The 24,639-nt window shown below is 36.0% G+C and overlaps 1 protein-coding gene across 1 annotated transcript; it reads left to right on the top strand.

Moving 5' to 3' along the window:
* The first annotated feature begins 880 nt into the window (after positions 1-880).
* blmh (bleomycin hydrolase) lies at positions 881-23,549 on the top strand. Its single transcript, XM_067364319.1, has 12 exons — positions 881-1,025; positions 1,554-1,751; positions 2,864-2,973; positions 3,261-3,402; positions 3,580-3,668; positions 6,398-6,490; positions 13,988-14,143; positions 14,234-14,392; positions 15,453-15,520; positions 15,607-15,724; positions 19,056-19,125; positions 23,261-23,549. Exons 1-12 carry the CDS (start codon positions 1,016-1,018, stop codon positions 23,407-23,409), a joined length of 1,362 nt encoding a protein of 453 aa, XP_067220420.1. The 5' UTR covers positions 881-1,015; the 3' UTR covers positions 23,410-23,549.
* Positions 23,550-24,639: the final 1,090 nt, after the last annotated feature.

The raw sequence follows: 24,639 nt of genomic DNA, 5'->3' as shown, positions 1-24,639 counted from the left end.
TTTAGTGAGTGTGTTGGTAGTTCTGTCCCGCTGGAGGCTCTTTCCTGGTGACAGGACCTCACATACCTGGCGGCCAGGTTTGAGCTTGCTGGGATTTCTCCTAGCAGGTATGGGAGTTTGTCCACATTTGGTTTCTGTTGAAAGGCTTTGTGGTGAGTTGTGAAATCGGGATAGAAAGTGTCCCTAATTTGTGCATATTTAGGGCAGGATGTTGAATTGAATTATGTTTGAACTATTAAGTACTTTGTATATATATATATATATATATATATATATATATATATATATATATATATATATATATGTAAAAAGTTTTGTGGTATTAAATATTTTTAAATAATAATAATATAATATATAATAATTTATTATATTTAATATATAATAAATCATATTTTCTATTGTATATTTATATATTTTGGTATTCTCTCTCTCTCTCTCTCTAATATATATATATATATATATATATATATATATATATATATATATATATATATATATGAAAAAGAAAATACAAAGTGCTTAATAGTTTATATATATATATATATATATATATATATATATATATATATATATATATATACATACATACATACATACATACACACACACACACACACATTTATATATTTATTTATTTATTTTAAACCATTGTTGAAAAAGAAAATACAAAGTACTTAATAGTTTAAATTCAATTTGAGGTTGCCATATCTGAAATCCCTCCTTTCAGGAGCTTCAGTGGGGCAGTGTATTTTAATGAATACCATGGTATTTACCTGGTAGCCTACTCAAGGTTACTTTCCACGAGTAGGGTTCAAAGTTTGTACCATAGACTGTAAGGTTTGTACCCTCCCGAAAGGAGGGGTTTCGCCAGACATGGCAACCTAGACAGAAAGACACGCGATTTTACTGGATTTCCTGTTTCCGGAATTCCGAACGGACTGACTGGCTGTCGGCGAATGAAATAAACAAAGACTTACAAATCAGACTCCAACACCTCCTCTCCTCACCTGCAAACATGGACACTGGTGCGTATGTGTAAATATTGTCTCTCGCAGATCGTGGGTGTGGGCTGAGGGCTCAGAGCTTCACAAATGTTCATGTGAATGTAGTAGCATTGTGTGGCTAACTAGCCCGGGCTGTTTACTACTACAGCTGAAAGTGACTAAGCAAAGATGTGACTTTTAACTTTTGATAGCTTATGCTCGAGTTAATCACTGGACTGACACTTTTAATGGGTTAAAATGAGTGCCTACGTGTAATTATATGAAAAGGAAAGGTTTGTAAAGTGAAAGAGAAGCTAAACACCGGCAAACTCCAGAAACATGAATGGAGTCAAACTGAAGTCAAGAGAGCTGGCTGTCAGTCATTTCTGACACTGTCATTCTGTCTAACAAATTTTGTGTCCCAGAAAGTCATATATAGATCAACATGTCTGACCATTTATGATTAACGTTACGCAATGTACAAGTGAATGTTTAAATGGACAGTATCACACTGCAGGACTGTAAACTGTGTGCCCTTCTTTGGTGTTTGTGCCCTTGTTTGTTGCCCAGGACTGAGTCAGGAGAAAGCATCAGCTTTTGTCAAGCGCTTCCGCTCGGAGCCTCGATATCTGCTCGCCCAGAACGTCTCGACTTGCATTGATCCTTTAGAGGTGTGTCTGCATCGGCAGACAGTCCAGGACACAGTACACATCTTCCAGCACAGCATTCCCACAGAGGGCAAACCTGTTACCAACCAGAAAAACTCAGGTACCAACCTATACTAAAATAAAGTTTCTTTAAAAAGATGTCCACTTGAGTGGAAGGTGTCAGTCAAAACAGTAAATGAAAACTTGTGTTTTTGCATGATGTGAAGTCCAAGACTACTGCTTAACTTTTTCCTAAGAATCAGCAAAACAACAAAATTACTTTGTTTATCCCTTTCAAAAGACACATTTCACTTGTACTAGGTTTGGAACAAGGAAGTAAGCTATAGCAGGATATTTTTATGGAAGTACACGGGAGTAATATTTGCATAGCAAATACAGTATTATGTATTATTTGAAAAACATCCATTATAGGGTTAGTTCCTCATGACGTTCCACACCCGTAAGACCTTCGTTCATCTTTGGAACACAAATTAAGATATTTTTGATGAAATCCGAGAGCTCTCTGTCTCCTTCATAGACCAATTTCGAAGTCCAGAAAGGTACTGAAGTCATTGTTAAAACAGTCGACGTGACTGCAGTGGTTCAACCTTAATGTTATGAAGCGACGAGAATATTTTTGTGTGCGAAAACAAAAATAACAAATTTATTCAACAATATCTTCTCTTCTGTGTCATTCTCGTACGTTGTTTACGTTTTACGGCATAGTATTGGCTGACGCTGATCATGTGAGCAGCACGACGCACACATGTGATGCTGACGCAGGAGCCGGCCAATAATGAGTCGGCGTTCTGACGTAGAACACAGAAGTGCTGAATGTAAACAGCATATGAGAATGACACAGAAGAGAAAATATTGTTAAATAATTAAAATCATTATTTTTGTTTTGTTTTTGTGCACAAAAAGTATTCTCATCGCTGCATAACATTAATGTTGAACCACTGTTATGTGAACTATTTTAACGATGTCTTTATTACCTTTCTGGGCCTTTAAAGGTGCACTGACGTTGCTGCCTGTGTGGTTCAGAAACCCTTGGATTTCATCAAAAATATCTTAATTTGTGTTCCGAAGATGAACAAAGGTCTTACGGTTTTGAAAAGAAATAAGTGAGTAATTAATAACAGAAATGTATTTTTTGGGTGAACTAACCCTTTAACTACTTTCTTGTTAGATTTGACCTGGCCTCACTGTCTATGCTTGTTTTTTTTCCATCAGGGAGATGTTGGATCTTCTCATGCCTCAATGTAATGCGTCTTCCATTTATGAAGAAGTTTAACATTGAAGAATTTGAATTCAGTCAGTCTTATCTTTTTTTCTGGGATAAGGTAAGTCAGCGTTACCACTCCTTGTGATTTGCGTTTTCAAAAACAATGTTTAATTTGAGAATTGACTATTTATTTGGCACCAGGTTCCGAGGTTGTAACTGTGCTGTGTTGTTTTTGCTGTGTTTTACCTTCTCTCATTGTGTTAATGGTAAAGGTGCAGTAAATCCTCTTTTTGTGTGAAATGTTTTGTGTTGCCTGGATGTTTGTGGCCCACTGTGTCCCCTCTTTGGCCCTTCACCTTGATGGTACACACCCCCTGATTGTGTGTATTTCTGTTTTTGTCTCAGGTGGAGAGGTGCTATTATTTTCTGCATGCCTGTGTGGAGACAGCCCAGCGGAAGGAGTCAGTAGATGGCAGATTGGTCCAGTTCCTGCTATCAAATCCTACCAATGATGGTGGACAGTGGGATATGCTGGTTAACCTCATTGGTCAGTTTAGCTCTGTTGCATTGGTGCAACTATTGCAGCTAAAGAGTTTATTGTCAATTGATAGTGATAAGTGATAATTGATATCCATGTCGTTCACTTCAGACCAAAATTGGTTTAAATATATGAATTGAAATTCTTCACTTTCGAGATACATTTAAACTTCTATGTGTTTTTCAGAAAAATACGGTGTCGTCCCTAAGAAGTGCTTCCCAGAGTCTCACAGCTCAGAGGCTTCCCGTAGAATGAACGATATCCTCAATCACAAGGTGGGTTTGAAGTTACGCTCAACTCTGAGTCTGCAGCGTTGTATCCCCTCAAGCTTTCATGTTGACATTTACCGAATGAGGATTTAGTGGCTGTGTATGAGCGGGGACTCCATCATAGAAGCACTCTTTGAGTCACCGGATGAGCAGAGGAGAATGTCACTTCCCTTGTCTTGTAGATAAATGAAGAAGATGGCAGTTTTGGTCCGCATGACATTTAATGAAGAACTAAAACAAATATGAGATAATGTACCAGAAACGATTAAACAAAGGCAACCAGTTTTATTTTAGTATTAAGTAATATTAAAATAAATCTAATAGTATTTATATACTGTTTTTTTTTAATTAATTCACTATTGTTTATATTTTCAGTTTTCATTTTAATATTATTTTAATTTTAGCAATTTTGTGCTTTTATTTTTTCATTATTATATTTCTGTTTAGCTTTATTTTAATTATTTTAGTACTTCAGCTTAAACTTACTTTTCAATTATTTGCCAAGGCAACATTTTAATTTTCATTAAAAAAAAACATTAAAAAGTTTAAGTATCTAATATTTAATTTTATTTAAGTTTTATTTTAATTACCCAAAACGATTTTATTAGTTTTAGTTAACCATAACTATACTATGAAGGCAACCTGAAAAGATTGAAGGCTGAATCTTTTTTCACAGCCTAATTAAGAGTCATTAAATAAGTTTCTAAAATGAGTATATTGATAATGTGATTGCCAACATTGCCTTATAAATAACTGTTTGTCTGGGGTTTATATATATATATATATATATATATATATTATATATATATTATATATAAATATATATATATATATATATATATTTATTTTTATTTATTTATTTAAAAAAAAAAATATGAGAAAGGCAGACATAGATTGTCAGCATCTAATCTAGGGGTGTGACGGATCATACTTCCATATGGACCAGACCCCACGGATCAACAAATGATTTTAAGTTTAACCATCATAAAGTGAAAGTTTATCATTTGCACATGTTTCTAAGTCTTACCAATTTAAGCATTCAAGGGATTTTTAAATCATTCAGAGCACATGAAGAGGCAAAAGAGAACTCGATTCTGAACACAGAATTAATTCCTCTTTCATGTCTCCTTGCGCTTGAATGGACACTTGCACACAATTATCTCAAAATTCCCATCTCTGCCAGTATTCTCGTAAACACAGTTGGTTATGTCTGAAGTGAACGTAAACTGTTGAGAAAGAAATCGGATGTTTATCATTATATTCAATCTGTCCATTAGGTCTTAAAGGGTTAGTTCACCCAAAAATGAAAATAATGTCATTAATTACTCACACTCATGTCGTTCTACACCTGTAAGACCTTCGTTCATCTTCGGAACACAAATTAAGATAATTTTGATGAAATCTGATGGCTCAGTGAGGCCTCTATTGCCAGCAACTTGCCAGTACTTCCTCTCTCAAGATCCAAAAAAAGTTACTAAAAACATATTTAAATCAGTTCATGTGAGTTCAGTGGTTCTACATTAATGTTATAACGCGATGAGAATATTTTTTGTGCGCCAAAAAAACAAAATAACAACTTTTTAACAGTATCTAGTGATGACCGATTTCAAAACACTGCTTCAAGCTTCGGAGCTTTATGAATCGAATAAGTGGTTCGGAGCACCAAAGTCTGTTTCTGTTTAAATTTCTGTTCCTGAATATTACTGTTAGACATTATTCTATTTGTAACTTTGTTCTATTGTATTTATCTATGCTTGTAATGGGTCTCATTCATGAAACACGAGCAGAACGAATTTTTGTGTAAATCGTGTGTAAAGTGGTTCTGGCGTAAATTTTCGGATTCATTAAAATGTTCGTATTTTCCAAATATTAGTTGGTACGAAAGAAATCTACACCTGCTCCCAGCCACGCGTAAATAGTGCGTTTAACATCCGAACGTTTTGCTCATTAATAAGGCTGCATTTTAATTCACCTTAATAAGGTATATATTTACACAGTATTTTGAAAAAATATTATATATAGTAATTACATACGTTTTTTCTTTTACTTTTATTGTTAGAGCCAGTAATAGCATCTGCAAACGGAGCACTTTAATCAAATAATTAATTGATTTCAATAGGGCTGGGCAAACTAATGGCCCCAAATGGCCAAAATCCTTCGTTTGGTGTCATAATATGATGCCCATATATAGTTGTCAGTCGGGTTTAATGGGCGGGATTTATGGTAATTGAGAATGAGCGTGCACGCGCGTCCCATTTACGACTGATTGGAATTCATTAACACACACACACACATTTCACTATCACTTCTGACGTTTACGAAGTATTTGTGAATCAGGAGAAGAGTTTTCGGGAAGGTCTCTTTACGCGCAAATCACTCACATATTTACTCATATATTTACGAATGTTTCACGAATGAGACCCAATGTGTGTACTTGCTCTTATTTTACAAACTGTTCACTTGTCTTTAATTGTTTGTTAGGCTAGTAGTTTTTGCTGTGTTCTTTAATTAATAAATGGAATGGAAAGGTTTTTTTTTTTTTTTGCTGATCCGAAAAATTATCAGATCCATGAATTAATTACTGTAATATAATCCAAAAAAGAATTTTGTGTTCTGTTGCACCCCTAGTATGGTCTTATATAATTTGGCACATTCTCTACTATATATATTAACAAGTAACATATATTTTCTTTTGAATTGCTTTAATGATTAGCATTTGTTTGTTTGTTTTGCAGTTGAGGGAATATTGTCTAAGGCTGAGGAACATGGTGGCCAGTGAAGCCACTAAAACTGAGCTATCTGACACTATAGACACCATGATTGAGGAGGTGAGTTTATTTTTGCAGCTTTGTTTTATCACAATGGGATAGTTGAGCTTAAAATTAAAATTTGCTGATTATTTATTCACCCTCACGTCGTTCTAAACGTCTATGCTGTTAAATGCATATGCACTTAAATTACATCATTAAAGATCCTGGCAACATATTGATTTGATTTTCAATAATTCCTTTGTGTTCACACTAAAAAGATAACACCATATGAGTTTGTAATGACATAATTAGATAATTACTATTTTTAGCTGAAATATTCATTTGTGCATTTCTTTTATGCCTGTTGAGGGAGCTGTTTCACTGCTGATGAGACCACCAGTTGAGGTTGCTAGACAATATTGCAAGGTTATCGTTCACAGTCTTGGCTGAAAACTCTTGCATATTTCACATAAACTGTATGAGGACAGTCAAGCTTACTTTCTAAAATGACGGGATTTGCAACTGTTTGTTCCTTATCGGCGGTTGCCAGCTCTGAGAACTTCCCTGTCATATCAGCTCTCAGAAACATAAAAGATTTTCTTAGACATGTTTCCAGAATCAACCAACAGACAGGCAGTATGATTACAGTTTTTTCACAGGTCTTTTTTCAAAGATCAGCATATACCTGGTGTAATATTTAACATGAAATGTATATAAGACAATGTACAAAGTAAAACAATTCCATTATAAAACAGTATTATACATTTCACTTTAAAAAGAAACCTTTCTTCTTCAAAATCGCATACGATGAGGTCCAAAAAAAACGAAACTTCATTGCAAATATATCATTCAAAAACAAATTGGACATAAAGTTTAAGGAATTTGAAATACTTAAGATTCTGCAATATTTCTAGGTAAGCAAATTTACTATGCTGCTAATATATATATTGAGAATTGAAAGAATAAATAGTAGCCTATTAAACTTTAAATAGTCTCAGTCGTTTGTATATGTATGTCAAACTGTAAGTGACGTAAGAACTTGATCTGACAAAACATGCACATCAATAATTAAAAATCGCTAATGATTTAAGCTAAACAATAACATTGTTAACCACCTGTGTCCCAAAATGAGCACATACAAAGCATGCCCCGGTTTTGTGAAGACCTGCGTAGCTTTATTTAAAAGTTTGCACGTGTTTTTGTGCGTGTGAGCGGAAGAAAGAGCGAGCTGGGCAGAGAGAAAGCAAGTGCCTGCAGGACTTGATGATAGAATGTTCCACAAACATGATTGTTATCACCCGGTGCCTGTCGTTGAGTGGCAAAGGCAATCTCACTCGCATTATTACTATACCTCCGCCATCTGTGAAGGGACGACGCACAGCGCACACGTCTAAGTTAATATCTCTAGGCTCATGCTCTGCGTTTCTCTCCCTGGACAAACACATACCCAAGTACGATCCGCTTCCCTTTAAATCTGATTGTGAAACACTTTCCTCTCACCCGCTTGTGTGTTTTCTTGTATTTGACGGGATGTTTGTTTGTCCACCTGGTGTTGGTTTGTTTTCTGTAACACTTCACTGGCGGAGGAGTTGTTGAGAAGTTTGTTTGTGTATTTAATAGGGACGTGAAGAGATGTTACTTTTATTCCTATCAAAATAGTGAGTTACAGTGGATGAGAACACGTGGGGGGGGGGGGGGGGGGGGGGCATATTATTTATGTAATTAAGATTGGATGCTAGTCTAGCGTAAATGAAAGGAGCATTACGCATGAAGTCAGAGCTGTGGTCTTGCACATTGAGTTTGTATGAGAGTCGAAGTTTCAAAATCAGCCTGTATCATGTTCCCTTGGCTTTTATCTGTCATTCCATTCATAATCTCTAGTAGATCAAAGGTGCCCTTGTTTAACTGGTGTGTTGGCAGTGCTGGACTGGACAGTGTCACTCTTTACACTATCCGGACTCTGTGCAGCAGAACACACAATCAGGTTTCCAGCCTTTGACAATGTTTTTTTATTATATATATATATATATATATATATATTTTTTTTTATTTTTTTTTTGTCCCTGAGGCTTATTTATCTATCTACACCTATCAGGGGGAAAAAAATCACACACACAGTACTGTTATACTGAAATATTACAATTTTAAAATTTTTTGATACAAAAAATGTATAATTTAAAAGTGTAATTTATTCTTGTGATGCAACGCTGAATTCTCAGCATCATTATTCCAGTCTTCAGTGTCACATGATCCTTCAGAAATCATTCTAATATGCTGATTTTCTGCTCAAGAAACATTTATTAATATTAACAATGTTAAAAACAGTTGTGCTGCTTAATATTTCACTTTTACATGATCCTTTAATGACTAAAAATTTTAAACTTAACTGTCACTTTTAATCAATTTAATGCATCCATGATTGAAAATGAAATGAAAGTTATCTTTTGAAGGGTTTTTGTGTGTGTGTGTGTGTGTGTGTGTGTGTGTGTGTGTGTGTGTGTGTGTGTGTGTGTGTGTGTGTGTGTGTGTGTGTGTGTGTGTGTGAGAGTGTATGTAGAGCTTTGAAAGTTACAATATGTTTTTATAGTACATCAAACTCCAAGGGAAATTTGCTGATATAACCGCTTTAATCACACAATCGATTCATCATGATTGTGTTTTATAAACATTCCGTTTTCTGTCATAGTCTAGCTATGATAGAGATATGATTTTTTTGTTTTTTTTGGGCGGGGTTGAGCTCTGGTTCATCACTGTTATGCATAATTCTCTGCAAACACATACTGAAATTCCCTTGAGGAGTTTGTTTGCAAGGGCCAAATGTGTTTCATGTTTACAGGAAAAGCTCAAGTTAATCAATCAGATGAATTTGTCAGCTGTTCGCAGCCTCTAATGGCTCATCCAGTCATGCTCTAAATTATATTTTGGCTTGCGTTGTGTCATATCTGCCATGTAACAAAAGCAAAATTTTTGACACACTGTCCCTCGTTGAACTCCATACTGTTTACTTGCAAAGCTATGTTTGAGAAGCAGATGCAGACAACAAAAATGGAAGGATATGCTCTGTGGTCTCGGTACAAGGGTCTGGCAAATGTATAGAAGAACAGTATTTACAATGAAGAGCTTGTAAACAGATCCACATACTTTCGCACAGGCTACTGGAATCGTGCCATGTTATGTTTTCATATATCTAGCAATTTGCATAGCTGATTGCTTGCACATCGATTACTTTGACGTGAGACAGTCAGCCAGTGTGTTCCTTTCCTTGTCAACAAACACCTGTATGCTATAATCATACCTGGAGCACGTCATGCCCACATGAAGGCATGTTTTCAGTCAGGAGCAGGTGCTTGTGATCCCAGATAAGCCGGTATCTTAACTCACTAGAATGAGAGGTGACGTGTGTGGCGTTGGATGGGTATGACCGTAGGTGACCTGAACCATCCACGCATCAGTCCCACTCCACTCCATGAACTTTTTTGTTTTGTTAGTTTTCATTTTTGTAAATTAATTTATTTGTTTAACTTTATTTTTTGTTTTATTAGGGGCCAAGCACCGAAGGTGCTAAGGCACCTATTGTATCCGTTGGTTTTCTTATTATACTTCCCGAATGGGAGTCAATGGCAACGTAACATGAGAAATGATTAAATTTGGCACAATTGTAGTGATAATCCAGAAAAGTCAATGGACCAAATTTCGAGTCTCTATGACCAACTCTATAGCGCCACCACCAGTTCAAAAATTCACTTTTATAACATTTTAACCATTTGCTCTAGAAAAATCTAATTTAGTACATCTGATTCGTCTCTTTATGCTGATACCATTCAACATCTTACATTAAGACTCCACCCATTACAGTAGCGGCCATTTTGAAAAGTACAGTATTCCCTTTTTTTGCTACTCCATCAAATTTTGTCCAAACTTTGATCACATAATCTTTGGACCAAGCTGCACAAAAATGACTGAATAGAATTTTTTTTTATGTACTGGAAAAAAAAAGTTATCTAGGTCGACTCAAAATTGGTTCAGAGGCTGTATCTCGGCCAAACTTTGAGCAATTGAAACAAAAATTGGTACGCTTCATCAGAACCAGGATCTGAGGGTCCATGCCAAATATGGGAACAGCGCCACCTACAGGTCATGAGATCTGAAAAATGGCTATTTTGGCCAATAACTTTTGAACAGTTTGTCAGAAAATCAAAATCTTGGTGTCTATGGATTCCTTGGGAATCCGAGGATACCACTTCTGTCAATATCAGCTGAATTTTTTAATTTTGTCATAAATTGCAATATCTTTTAAACAATTTGACATATCTTCACAAAAATTGGTACGTATCATCATCTGAATGTCCTTAAGGAACCTGAGAAGTTTAAACTTAACTCCACCTAGTATTCCAGAGAGTATTCCAAATTTGCAAAAATGCTTATAACTTTTGAAAACATTTTCCAAAATGTATATGCTTTGTCATTTTATTCTCTCGCTAATGCCAATTCCGACGATGTGTCACTTGTCATTTTCCTTAAATGTACATCATTTTCCGTAAATGTCCACCATATTGAAATAAATGAAAAAGAGAATTATTAACTAAAATGAATAAATATAACATGTGGTGCATTTTTATTACATAAAAAAATCTTCATTGTGAGTCCATTCTCACATGAACTACTCAAATTTGGTAAGTGTGCAAAAGCGTCTACCCAATGGCGCAATGAGATGAGTGTCAGTCACCAGATCCATAGACTGTGGGTTCAAGTCCTGTGTGGGGCAACTTTTGAAATTGTTTGAAATGTGTAATTTCAATTCCTTTATTATCCCAATAAGTATTGTACTAGTCTTTCGTCTTCTGATTAGAAATAAATCTGTTTTTGTTCATTCTGTGTTCATTTTCATCTCAGCTTCTGGTTTGTTGGTTTTTTTGTTTTTTGTTCTTCTTGCTCTGCATTGCACTACAACCCAGACATTTTTCTGATTATTTCTTATTCTGTTCTTTTGAGTTCTTTTTCACCTCTACTTCTGAACCAGCTTTTTTCATGTACATTCAATTTCTGCTGTTTTTTTCTCTTCTAGCTCCGCACTGCGCTACAACCCAAACATTTTTCTCATTATTTATTTCATTTTTCTTTCTATTCTTATTTTCGATGCCTTCGGTGCTTGGCCCCCAATTGCTGTTTGCAGCTATATTTTCAGTTTGTTGTTTTTTTTATTTAGTTTTTTTAATAATTTTTTCTTTTGTATTTTATTTTTATTTAGTTCTGTGGGGTCTTTCATTTTATTTGTTTGTTTTTTAAGTTAGTTTATTTCATTTTTTCTTTGTAATTTATTTTTTTATTGTTGTTTTGTGTGCTTTGTTGCTTTTTTTAATTTGCCTTTTTTTTTTTAGTCCTTTGTTCTTTTTCTTTTTAATATTGGTTTAGTTTTTTTGCCTTTATACTACTGTTATTTATAGTGGCAATGACTACTAAATATCATAAGCCACATTTGATCTCATAATGCCCTGCATAAGCACCAAGCTCTGGCCGTTTGGAGAAAATTAAAATGTTTTCCTATAACATCTCACAAATGCTTTTGCCAGTCTGCTTAGGATATAGTAGGTTTTCATGCACCTTCTTTTAGATCAAGTGCCTATTGCTTATTCTATACACACAAATGCACATTTGATTTCAAAACAAACGTTGCCTCCGTACACCTTGCTTTTGTTAAGTTACTCTGACTCACAGATCCTACATTATCCCAAGTCAAGGCATGACAGAACAACCAGAGGATATGAGATTTAGTGCTTTTAGTTGAGACATTTTGTTTTTCTTGAGAAAAAGCTTTATATACGTGCTCATCTTACTGGCCTGTGAGCCAGCCGCTCCTCCCTGGTTGTGCCCCTCGGCCCTTCCTGCTGCCCTGTGGCCACCCATCCTCAGACAGGTGTTTCAATATTGACTCTCTGGCTCTGTACTGACGTCAGTGAGCCTCAGCCATTGTTTTGCGCAAGCGGCACTTTTCAACAGGCAAAAAAAGAACCAAAAAAAAAAAAAACAGGCGCCCGTGTTGTTTGGACGGTCCTGCAAGTTTATCTAACCTGCCAAGGAGGAGAGAGGATGTGAGAGCGTGCGACGCAGAGGCTGTTTGTGCGGTTAGAGCATCTGGGTCCAATGCCGGGTCAACGGGGAGGAAAGAGGGCCGGGCGCCGCTGGTATTTACTCTCCCTCTGGGTAGACTGGATAGAGAAAACAAACTGTAATGCTAAAGGGTGTTCTTTCCAGGATAGTGCTGGAATAGGGTGAGAGAGAACAGAGAAGGTTGGTTGGAGAAAAGAGCATTTAAAGAGTACATTAAAGTGAAATATTTTGGTTTATTGATCCTCATGTTCTTCCAAAGCCTTCTGTGTCCAAATGACATTTTGCAAATGAAAGTGGATGATTTATGCTGTCAAACTCTCAATAGGACAAAAAAGCACCACTAAAAGTAGCTATCATGAGTCTGTATGTCCAGATTTTTTTCTTTTGTTTTTGTTTATTTTTGTGGGGTTTTATATCATTTTGTTGGGTTGGTAGTTTTTTTTATTTTTATTTAATATGTAGTTTTCCCTCAACATCTAAAAAAATTAAGCTGTTGTTCTCCCAATTTTCCCTTTAAAATCTCCTACAAGCTTCAGAATTGTAATTATTATTTTCTATTTACTATTTCACACAGTGTGAATAGTGTCAACCAGAAGTGTCTGTAAACTTCAGTTCATGTGGCGCATGTTTTTCTCAATCCACCTACTTGAATATGCCTAAAGAAAGAAGACAGGCGCATCTTATCTGTCCATTTTCTTGCCTTACTGCCTGCGAATTTGTGATTGACCAAGAAGCGCGTATTATCAAGGTCAAGTTAATCTTGGCTAAGAGAAATCCGCGCTCCAATATGTAAAGCCGAGGCCACGGTCAGGAGAGGCCAGGAAATGCCTGAGATTGGAGTAACAAAGGCTAAGTTCTGAGAACTAAAAACAGTTTGAGTTCAGAATAAAGAGTACCATAGTCAAACATTAGACGCCTCACACACAGTGTTTGTGTTCTTAGTGCTCATCTCTGCTACATCCAGTCAAAGCCAGAGTTTTCTCTAATGTGGTTTGTTTTCCCAGGTCTTATTTAACATATCACATCCATATGTCATCCATCTTTAGAGTTCAAACTTAATGTGAGCTTTCAATCAAACATTTTTGAATTTTGGATACTTGTTAGATTGAGCTTTTAAAATGTACACTAACATTCAAAAGTGTGGGATCAGTATGATATGTTTTTGTTTTATTTGAAAGATATTAGTACTTTTATTCAGCAAGAATGCATTAAATTGATAAAAAAATGTTGGTAAAGATTTATATTGTTACAGAAGATTTCCTTCTAAAACAATCCTGAAGAAAAATGTATCTGTTTCCACAAAAATATTAAATGGTTATTTTAAATTGTAATAATATTTCACAATATTACTGTTTTTAGCAAGAGGAAATCAGAATAATTTTTATCCGTGGACCAAATCCATTGATTGTGTGAATAGTGGCCAATTTTGATTTCATGTCTTTTTTTTTTTTTTTCATTAAATGCCAGGTGTTTCGAGTGGCCAGTGTGTGTCTGGGCAGTCCTCCAGACACCATCTGTTGGGAATACCGGGACAAGGACAAGAACTTTCACCGCATGGGCCCATTAACTCCTCTGGAGTTCTACACACAGCATGTCAAACCCCTCTATAACCTCCAGGACAAGGTTCAAGCAGCACAGACTACCTCAGCTTCAGCATTAGTTACCTTCAGCGTGTTGTAGTGCTCACTCACAGGTTGTGTAATTTCTATGCAGGTCTGCCTCGTAAACGACCCTCGGCCCCAAAACCCCTATGGGAAGCTGTACAGTGTGGAGTTTCTGGGCAACATGGTGGGCGGCCGTAAAACACTTTACAACAACCAGCCCATCGACCTGCTCAAAAAAGCTGCAGCAAATTCCATCAAGAATGGAGAGGTAAAATCAACTAGTTGATGGGTTGTCTGAACAGTTAGGTCTTTATAATTAGGCTGATTTACAGTCATCCTTGCAAATGTTTGGAGATAGTATGATTTTTTTTTTTTTTTCAGCATTTTATTATTTTTATTCATTAAAAGTGACAGTAAAGACATTTATAATATTACAAAAGGTTTTTATTTCAAATAAATGCTGTTCTTTTGAACTTTATGAAAAAATGTTTTTGACAAAAATGTTAACTGTTTTCAACATTGATAATAATAAGAAATCAGTATATTAGCATGATTTCTGAAGGATCACGTGACACTGAAGACTAGAAAAATTATACTGATAATTCATCTTTGCCATGGAATAAATGACATTATAAAATATATTAAAATAGAAAACGATCATCTTAAATTTGAATAATATTTCACAATATTACAGTTTTTACTGTATTATTGATCATATAAATGTAGCCTTGGGGAGTGTAAGAGACTAAATTCTATTCTTGAAGGTGGTGAATTTGTTACAAAAGAAATTTTTTGATGGTTGTAGTGCAGATAAATTACAAAAAAGTTGCTTATCAAAATACATCTTTAAAGCACTACTATTTAAAAAATATTAAAGCTAAAAATATGTAAAATCTCTTGATAAACCTCACTAACCAAACAGCCATTTGCTGGATGATTGTCCCATCACTATTTCTAGCCACATATTCCATCCTCATGAGACTTAATGTGCTTTTTTACACTGAGTTTGATCCCACTAAATGACACAAGTATAAATTATTCTTGAAGTTTTTTTTTTTTCCCATAGTAATTTGGTGAGGTTTATACTGCCTAAGTGTATTTTTGGCATGCAAAAAATCACCATTTTTTTGCTGTTGCAATATTTTGCATTCTGTCTGGGTTTTGTTTGAAAGTCTTGTTGTACATGTTTGTCTTGACAATGTTACTGTTGGGATTTAGAACAGTGATGCAGTTGTTTAGCTAGGGCTTTAGGATGGTGATTTTCATTACCGAGCAGCTGAAAGTGGATTTCTGTATGTCTGTATTAATGAATGTCTTTCTGGCATCAGGCGGTGTGGTTTGGCTGTGACGTAGGCAAACATTTCCATAGCAAACTGGGCATCAATGACATGAATGTGTAAGTATTGCCTCTTCCTTCAGTTAAAAAGTAAGTTATTTCTGAATGTATTTATGACACTAAGGATTCCCTGTATGTTTTTGTAGGTTTAACCATGACTTGGTGTTTGGCATCTCAGTGAAAAACCTATCTAAGGCAGAAAGGTTGATCTATGGAGACTCCATGATGACCCACGCTATGATATTGACTGCCGTTACTGACAAGGTATTGAGAGAACAGCATGCTCAAAAACACAGCGCACACTGTCAAACACACTCGGGTTGGATAGTACAGAAATTTGAGCAAGTTCTTTATCTACCACTATATCGCATGGGTTATTATGACCCTGCCTGCTCATTAACAGCTCTTACAGTCAGTGTGACCTGGAGTTTTTTTTTCTCCCTTTCTGCTGACATCCGGGCTGTTTTAATTACGAACAGTTTGTCTGTTTCCCCTCATAAGTCACCATATGCATGTCCAGAGTTCATTATTCTGGCAGCCCCAGTGTACTTGAGCTGTAAAGCAAAGCCTTCTTCAGTCTGTCCATTAATCAGTAAAAGATAGCCCAGGTTTAAAGAGCACCTTGACATTACACTTTGTGAAATATACACTACTGTTCAAAAGTTTGGGGTCATTAAGATTTTTTTAAAAGAAATGAATACTTTTGTTCAGCAAGGAAACATTAAAAGTGATAGTAAGTACATTTATAATATTGCAAGAAATTCTATTTCAAATAAATGCAGTTTTTTTTAGACTTTCTATTCATCATCCTGAAAAAATGAATCATGGTTTTCAACACTGATGATAATAAGAAATGTTATTTAAATCTGCCCTTTTAGTATGAGGCATCTCCCATACATTTTCCCTATATATTCTTCCTTTCGAGTTCTATTTTTCTATGTTTGCTACTGTTCCAGTGAGTATAAATAAGAAATTTTCTTTTAGACATTTTCTTTTTTGTGTGCTATAATTAAGCTTTGGCTAATTTCCTTCAAATAAATGAGAGTAAAACAGAGGTTCTGATTGTAGGCCCTTCCACATCATCTCTATCTACCCTGGCAGGTCAGTTAACCTTTGTCCTTAAATTTAGAAGATCACGTAAGGAGTCTTGGGGTAATTAAAAAATTTTAATAAGCAGATTAGTGTTGTTGTTGTTGTTGTGTGTGTAGCTTCTTTTGAGATCAATCACTTAAGTTAAAGGGATAGTTCACCCAAAAATGAAAATTTGATGTTTATCTGCTTACCCCCAGGGCATCCAAGATGTAGGTGACTTTGTTTCTTCAGTAGAACACAAATTATGATTAACTCCAACCGCTGCCATCTGTCAGTCAAATAATAGGAGTGAATTGGAACTTCTACTATAAGAGTAAATAAAACTTGCTTAGACAAATCCAAATGAAACCCTGCGGCTCGTGACGACACATTGATGTCCTAAGACACGAAACGATCGGTTTGTGCTGACAGACTGACAGACGGCAGCGGTTGGAGTTAAAAATCATCATTTGTGACCCGCTCTGGCGAAATGAGTCGGAAGTCGCAACGTTCTATTTTAAGATATGGGCCGATAATGTGGAAAAACAATGAAAAAATCAATTTTTTTAAGCTAATTTCAAAGAACAGACTTTCAAAAATAATCTCCCAAAGTTTCGTAGTCCAGATAATTGAGTAAAGGTATTTAAATGGCTATTAAATTTGACATGGAACCCCTTTCGTCACTTATGAGCATTTCCCGGTATCCCCTGAAACGTCTCTGCTCTCCAAATATGGTGTTACACGTTGTATAGAACCAATCAAAAAGCTTAGAAATGTAAACACACTGACATAAACGCTGATTATTATCAATGGGAAGCCTCGTTTCGACTGACAGGCACGCGATCGGTCCAGCCATCCTGTCAGACTAGCGCGCGGCTCTGTGTAAACAAGCTAGCAAATCTCCTCAATGTTTAGTTGTGAATCAGTTAGCGGTGATCGAGATGTTGAGTTAGCCAAAATACTTGCCTTTTGCTGTAAAGGGTGTAAACTCAACAATGGAGAGCCGTGTTTTCTGTCATTTGATGAAGATTTCGTTTACGAGAAACGTCAGTCTATGGCCTCTCTCTCTCTCTCACACACACACACACACACACACACACACACACACACCCTCTCTCTCAAGCAAAAATGTAGCACCTCTGTTCAATCTTTCTGATTTTAGTAAATCTTTGTAAAAATGCCTTAAAAAATATTAATTCAAATAAATACTTTAAAATAATTTGAGTTTCAGCCTGGTTTAATAGCATTTATATATATAAAAATGTCTTTGGTCAAATCAGCTGTAAAATAAATAGTTTGTCCCTTTTAAATGCAATGGATTTTGAAAGATATTAACAAAAAACTTTAAAAGAAGTTTAAAAGAAAGAAAACTTTCTCAGGTTTTCAATTGGAAAAAGAGGGCAGACGACCATAATTCAAATGGGTCTTCAAATCTTTAAAACCATTCAAGGTATGACTTTGACTAGGATATCATTTTAAAGCTTATTGTCTCATCTTTCCATTGATACCAAAATCTCAATTTTGAAATTTGGGTCACTGTGACTCATTTTGCTGGATCAGGTCACATTTGTGTTCTACTGAAGAAACAAAGTCACCTACATCTTGGATGCCCAAGGGGTAAGCAGATAAACATCAGATTTTCATTTTTGGGTGAACTCTCCCTTTAAGCACTTTAACAGAAGCGAACTGGAAATTGTGGTCCATTCACTTATCACATCAAGGTTAGACTGTTATAACTTTTTGTAAATGGGTCTCCCCCAGACCCGTTAAATCACCTGCAATTGGTGTAAAATGCAGCAGCACAGCTTTTTAACTGGGGTGAGAAAAAGGGACCCTATTACTTCCATATTAGCATCTTTACAATTTAGGATTGATTTCAAAATTCTCCTGTGTTTATAAGGCACTAACAGGCCTTGCACCCCTATTAGTGATCTCCTCTTCCTTCACTCACCCTCTAGAGCACTTCTGATAAACTGCTTTTACATTTTATTTTTATTCTCTTGATTGATTGATTGATGGACTTGAGCACCAATCAGCATATTAGTATGATTTCTAAAGGATCATGTGACACTAAAGACTGGCATAATGACGCTGAAAATTCAGCTTTGCATCACAGGAATAAATTGCATTTTAAAATATATTAAAATAGAAAATAGTTCTTTAAATTGTAATAATATTTCACAATTATACTATTTAATTATGTTTTTCATTAAATAAATGTCTTACCAAAAGTCTTACCCATGCCAAACTTTTAAACAGTAGTGTATGCTATGAAAGTCTCATTTCATTCCATTTGTTCATGTAAGTAGTCAATTCAACAGGTGCTATTATCCTAAACAACTGGAATAACTTACGGTGTGCTTTTCCCAAGGTCACATTGGTATTAGTTCACAGATCAACCGTTGCAAACCTAAAACCTTTCCATTACAAGCCCACATCCACTATGTTAAAACAACCAATATGAGTGTCATGTGAATGGGATGGACTTTTTCTCTGTTTCTTCATCTTTTTCTCTCATTCTCAGAATGGAAAGGAGGAATGCTATGAGAAGTGGCGTGTGGAGAACTCGTGGGGAGACGATCGTGGGAATAAAGGTGAGGGGGTCGCCATCTGTCTGACAATTACACATGCTTCTTAATTTAAAGATATTTGGCTTTTGACATTGAATAATTCAATTTGCAGCAGGATTAGCTCTTGAAGCTCCTTAGTCCGCTCTTCAATGACTTAATTTTACCCTTGTCTGAGAACACTGGGAGTCGGATATTTGATTTAGCATGGGGTCTATGCTGGGCCTTTCTTGTTTCAGAGGTTTAAAGCACGCTGTGTGCGCTAGTCTTGTCATGCACATCTGTAGACCCGCTCACAGCTGGACCCAATGTCTATACCCACTGTCTTATTTAAAACAGACGCTACATCGAGGGGCTGTTTAATTAGCTCTGGCTGCCTGGAGAGAGAAAGAGTGTGTGCACATGCACACATGGCCATTTTCTTTCTGCTTACTTAGACCTGCATTCCTCAGAAGATTATAAAGATTTTTTTTGGCCTGCTCGTTTATCGTAGAAAATTATTCCTTGCAGATTGCTTAATTTCTGCATTTAAAAAGATCAAAGTTTGCCTTAAAGGTGAAGCATGTCATTGTTTCCATGATAAAATACTATTTTCCTATGGTGGTTTAATGGGAGGAGACAACTATAAAAAGGTTTTCATAGGTTGACTTCCTCAAAGAGTGTAATTGTTATGGCTTTGTGGTGTTGCTGTTTCTATTTCACTTTTCTATCGTTCAAAAGTGTGGGGTTAGTAAGATATGTTTTTTGGAAAGTAATTAATACTATAATAAATACCCAAAATTCAGGTGTGCCATGACAGGAATAAAATCTATTTTAAAATCTATTAAAATAGAAAACTGTTATTTTAAAAACACTTTTTTTTTTGGCCACAATTTGACTGTCTGAGACAAATGTTGAGAATCCTAAAATATCCTCTGATCCTAGGCCAAAATCTAAAGTCTTTGATCACTAGTTGACATGTTCCCTGACAGCTGATTAATGACCATCGCGATCAAATTTTACCTCAGATGAAATTCTGGGAGTGTCAGAAGATTTGACGCACAGTCCTGCAGTGTCACTGCGACAACCGTCAAATCAAGACCAACAGGAGCGCAGAACCTGATGATGCAACTAGTGAGACAACAACAAACCACCCCTTCACACACAATGTCTTCATTTTTTTTTTTTTCATTTTTTTTTTAAGACAAGCCATGATCAAAATTAACTACAGATTGATTATTGTTTGCTAGCCACCATTTTAATCCCGCATGTAACTTTTAATGTGCACCCAGCTTTAGATTACCTAATGTTGACATGGTTAATCTTAAAATAATTTAATAACTGTTAAATTCTTTAGCAGATATCAAAATGAAAATTCATTTTTCATGCTGTACATTGTTGTGATGCTGAAATTCACTTGAAACCACTTGATTTTTTTTATTTATTTATTTATTTTTATTACTATCAAATTACAATCAGTGTTGGGAAAAGTTATTTTTAAAAGTAATGCATTACAATATTGAGTTACTCCCTAAAAAAGTAGTTACTTTTTATGGAAAGTAATGCGTTACATTACTTTTGCATTACTTTTTCTCACCTGGACTGGGCTTGATTGTTTTTTAATAACAACAAAAAAGTTCTATTTATAGCAAATGTAAAGGCCCTTTCAGATCAAAAGTGAAATTAATAAGCTTCAGGCTGAACACAAATGTGTTGTTTATATAAAGTCTTTTTTGCTATTAGTATGTTTGAATTGAATCATTGAAGGTCAGCAGCAAAGACATTTGTAAATAAAGTGAGATTAAAGGTGCTAAAGAGGATGTTTTGTTTTATACATTTTTGCAATATTACTTGAAACTGTCTTTACTAACTGATAAAAGACTATTTATTAGATGCACTGAAAGTAATAATATTAATATACATCATCTGTGCATGAGGTAGGGCCTTAAAAACATCAGCCAATCGTTTACGTGATCATCACATTGGCCCCATGACGTTCCTTGTGAGAGACGTGCGCGGCTGCGCGCTCCAGTAACTTTCCACACTCTACAGGCGCCGCATGCGATGCTTTTGTCCGGAGACAGGAGTAACAACTGCAGATTATGAGTTACCTGCGGTGAGTCCGACATAATAAATCCAAAAAACACGACATAGCGAATGCCGGTGGTAAACACTCGTGCTCCAATACTCACGCACGAGTTTTGGGAATCATTTCCTCGAAATGAGCTGTGAAGGAGGGGGGCTGTTCTTACGCATGCGCTCATTTCAAAAACTCACTAACAGTCTTTGGTTTCTCAGTCGACGAAAAGATCCTCTTAGCACCTTTAAATCAGAACAAAACTCAAAGCCTCGGCACTTACAGTTTCTCTCAACATGGGGACAGGAGAGCTGTCAGTGAATAAATGTGAAAAAGTAATTTGTTACTTATTTGAAAAAGTAACTCAGATATTTTGTTGTAAATTTAAAAAGAATTCGTTACTTTACTAGGTAGTTGAAAAAAGTAATCTGATTGCATAACTCAAGTTTCATATAATGCGTTACCCCCAACACTGCTAGCAACACCCTAACAACAATTAGAACATTCTGAGTGCCAACTCCAACATCCTGCTAGTAGCGCAGAATTATCACGGTTCACCTTTAACCCACTGAGTTCAGTAGAATCATCTGCCAATGTCATAAAAACAGCTATCTTACACCACACATGGCGTTTTAATACATGACAAATCACATTTAATCACAGCTGCCGATGAATTCAAAACATCACAGCTGCACATAAATCAGGACTTTTTGTGGTTTTCGAGCAATATTGTTTGACAGCTAGAAGAGGAGGGGAATTTAAAAAATGTGTTGTTGAGGTTAAAGGGGTTAAGGGCTCTCAAATTGGTCATAACAGTTGTTTCCCCTGAAGATTAGACCATAACATGATATACTCAAAGGGGCCGGGTTGACGTTTCTGGAGAAATACAGGCTTCGAGCTGTATTTCTGCCTCGTTCCCACTTATTTTTGCCTGTTTACATACTGTGGCACGAACAAGAGTTTGAAGAGAGGTATTTGTGTAACTGATTTTGACCGTATATTTATAATGTGTTCAGTGGCTCACTGGGGGCCCTGAAGATTGTAGATTTTATGCTTGTAAAAATGGAGTGATGAATAGAAAGATAAATATTCTTTAAGATCCTTTGAGTCCCCCAGGAATGGATGATTTCTACTGCAAATACAAAAACTGCTAGCTGCATAAATAAATAAGGTGTTTTGTAACACAAATCAGTTTGTTCTTAAGATTTAGAACAGTTTGTCACTGAGGCTTGACTCTGGCTCGTTAAAAGTCCAAAAATTTTGCTCCATTCACACACATTACAAGTATTTTAATTACCAAAGCATTGAGCTGAGGTACCGATACATGGAAATTCAAGCTCTACTGCTCTATTTGTTCTAGTACATGTTGTGCTCTGTTTCACTAGGTGTTTTTCTTCTGTTCGTTGGCCTGGTTGATGCGTCTTAGTCAACCGGACATGACCCGAGAGGGAGCGCTGTGTGAAATAAACCTTATCAACATCGTCTTCCTGCTTTTTGCAGGGCAAAACTTTGATATCAAGAGTTTGTGCATTCTTTAAGCGATTAAGAAAGGAACCGGCTTTATTGGGAGCCACTGTTAGACACGAGAGGATCCAGACACACCCTGAATAAAAATAATGTTCAAATACGTGTGTTTGCTTGTTTTAAAATCAAACCTTTTCAATTTTGAGAGGTGAGAACAGACGGAGATTTAGACAGGGTGTGGCTCGTTCCCTCTGTGTGGAACAATGGAGAACATGCCGCGCTAATTGGATCAGGATTTCATTTGACATCAGATTTGGTTAAACACTGTTTGCTGTTTAAGTTTTACTCACAAGCTTAATCGGCTTTCAGAGTGTGACGAAAAATCCTGTCTCACGAGGTGGGCGCTAAATCGGACATCTCTCATGCATGGACTTTATATAGTGGCATATATAGCGGCATATATAGCTTAATTACAAGTTTAGTAGACTGAGCTCTGTTCAAACCTATGCAATCTGAAGAGCTTCTGCTGTGGCAAATTAAATAGTGTTCCCCTTCTCCATCCTGCTATCTTTCTTTTGCTCCTCTCTTATTTTACCCGTTTATCTCGGTCTGTCCGTGCCTCATCTCTTCCTCTTCCTGCAGGATATCTGATCATGACAGACGAGTGGTTCTCGGAGTATGTATACGAGGTGGTGGTGGATAAGAGTTTCATCCCTCCTGAAGTGCTGGACGTCATGCAGCAAGACCCCGTCGTCCTCCCGGCCTGGGACCCCATGGGAGCCCTGGCTTAACCACAGGAGCCAAAGGCACCAGTCTCAGGCTGGTCTCCTTGACTCTGCCTCCAACTGGTTTTTAACCCTCCCATCAACTCTCACAAAAAGCCTGGTCTAGATAAAAAAAATAAAGTTTTTTTGTCTCTTTTTTATTATCACTGGAGTCTGAGTGACGAGTCATTTCAATGCGCCGTTTGCTTAGAGGTCACCTGCTAGCATCTCTTTTTTTATTCTGGCTTCTTTCAGATGATATATTACACTACTGTTCAAAAGTTTGGGGTCAGTAAGTTTTCTTTTTTTAGATTTTAATTTCGCAAGGATGCATTAAATTGATCAAAAGTGATAACTCTTAAATTGTAATAAAAAACATATTTCAAAATGAATGTTTCTCTTCATCAAAAGTCTCACATTTTTCAAAGCAGCAAAACTGTTTCTCATCATTGAAAATAATAAGAATGTTACTTGAGCACCAAATCAGCATATGATTTCTGAAGGATCATGTGACACTGAAAACTGGCTGATGAAAATTCAGATTTGACGTCATAGGAATAAATTACATTTTAAAATCTATTAAAATAGAAAACATTTTTAATTGTAGTAAAATGTTACTGTTTTGACTGTATTTTTGCTCAAATTAATGCCGCCTTGGTGAACATTAGAGACTTCTTTCCCCAAACAGTAGTGTATATGTTTTTGAATGGCCATCAATAAAGAAAGATGCTATTTGTGCTTGTGGTTTGAACAGTTCTTGGGTTATGTAGTCGCCATGACTTGCTATAAGTCATGTCAATTTCCCTACAACAGCATCCTAAGTGCAAAGGGCATTACCAACAGACAGGATCATTTCAGATCCCTTTGGATGACTCTCAGCATAGCATATGCTGAGATCTATGATTATTATATGCTGGAGTTCACATTAGAATATGGGTTCAGAAAATGTTGCATATGCATAACTCCAAAGTCTTACCTATGCTGATCTTAATTCAAGTCTGAGTCTAAAATCAGCCAGTTTTAAGAGACATATAATAGACTGATATAGATAGGATGTAATGTATAAACAACTTTTATATTTTCATTTAATATATTAATTAAATATAGAGTTGTCACATTTCAGGGCTGGGCAAGTTAATACATTAGTCATTTAAGTAGGTTTCACAATGTAGGTTTTCTCAGGGCTGTACAGTGTTATCACTATCTAGTAGCAATTTTATGTTTAATGCAGGCAAGTTGATATCAAGTATCAAAAAT

This window comes from Chanodichthys erythropterus, chromosome 17 (genome assembly GCF_024489055.1).
Source record: "Chanodichthys erythropterus isolate Z2021 chromosome 17, ASM2448905v1, whole genome shotgun sequence".
NCBI classification, from domain to species: Eukaryota; Metazoa; Chordata; class Actinopteri; order Cypriniformes; family Xenocyprididae; genus Chanodichthys; species Chanodichthys erythropterus.
The sequence above is the reverse complement of the archived record's forward strand: the minus strand, read 5'-3'. Positions and strand labels throughout refer to the sequence as shown.

Bases quoted from the DNA above. Each gene is read 5' to 3' on its own strand.
- blmh (XM_067364319.1), top strand. The intron at 3,403-3,579 runs GTCAGTTTAGCT...TGTGTTTTTCAG, and splicing joins TATGCTGGTTAACCTCATTG to AAAAATACGGTGTCGTCCCT. The intron at 15,521-15,606 runs GTAAGTATTGCC...ATGTTTTTGTAG, and splicing joins GGCATCAATGACATGAATGT to GTTTAACCATGACTTGGTGT.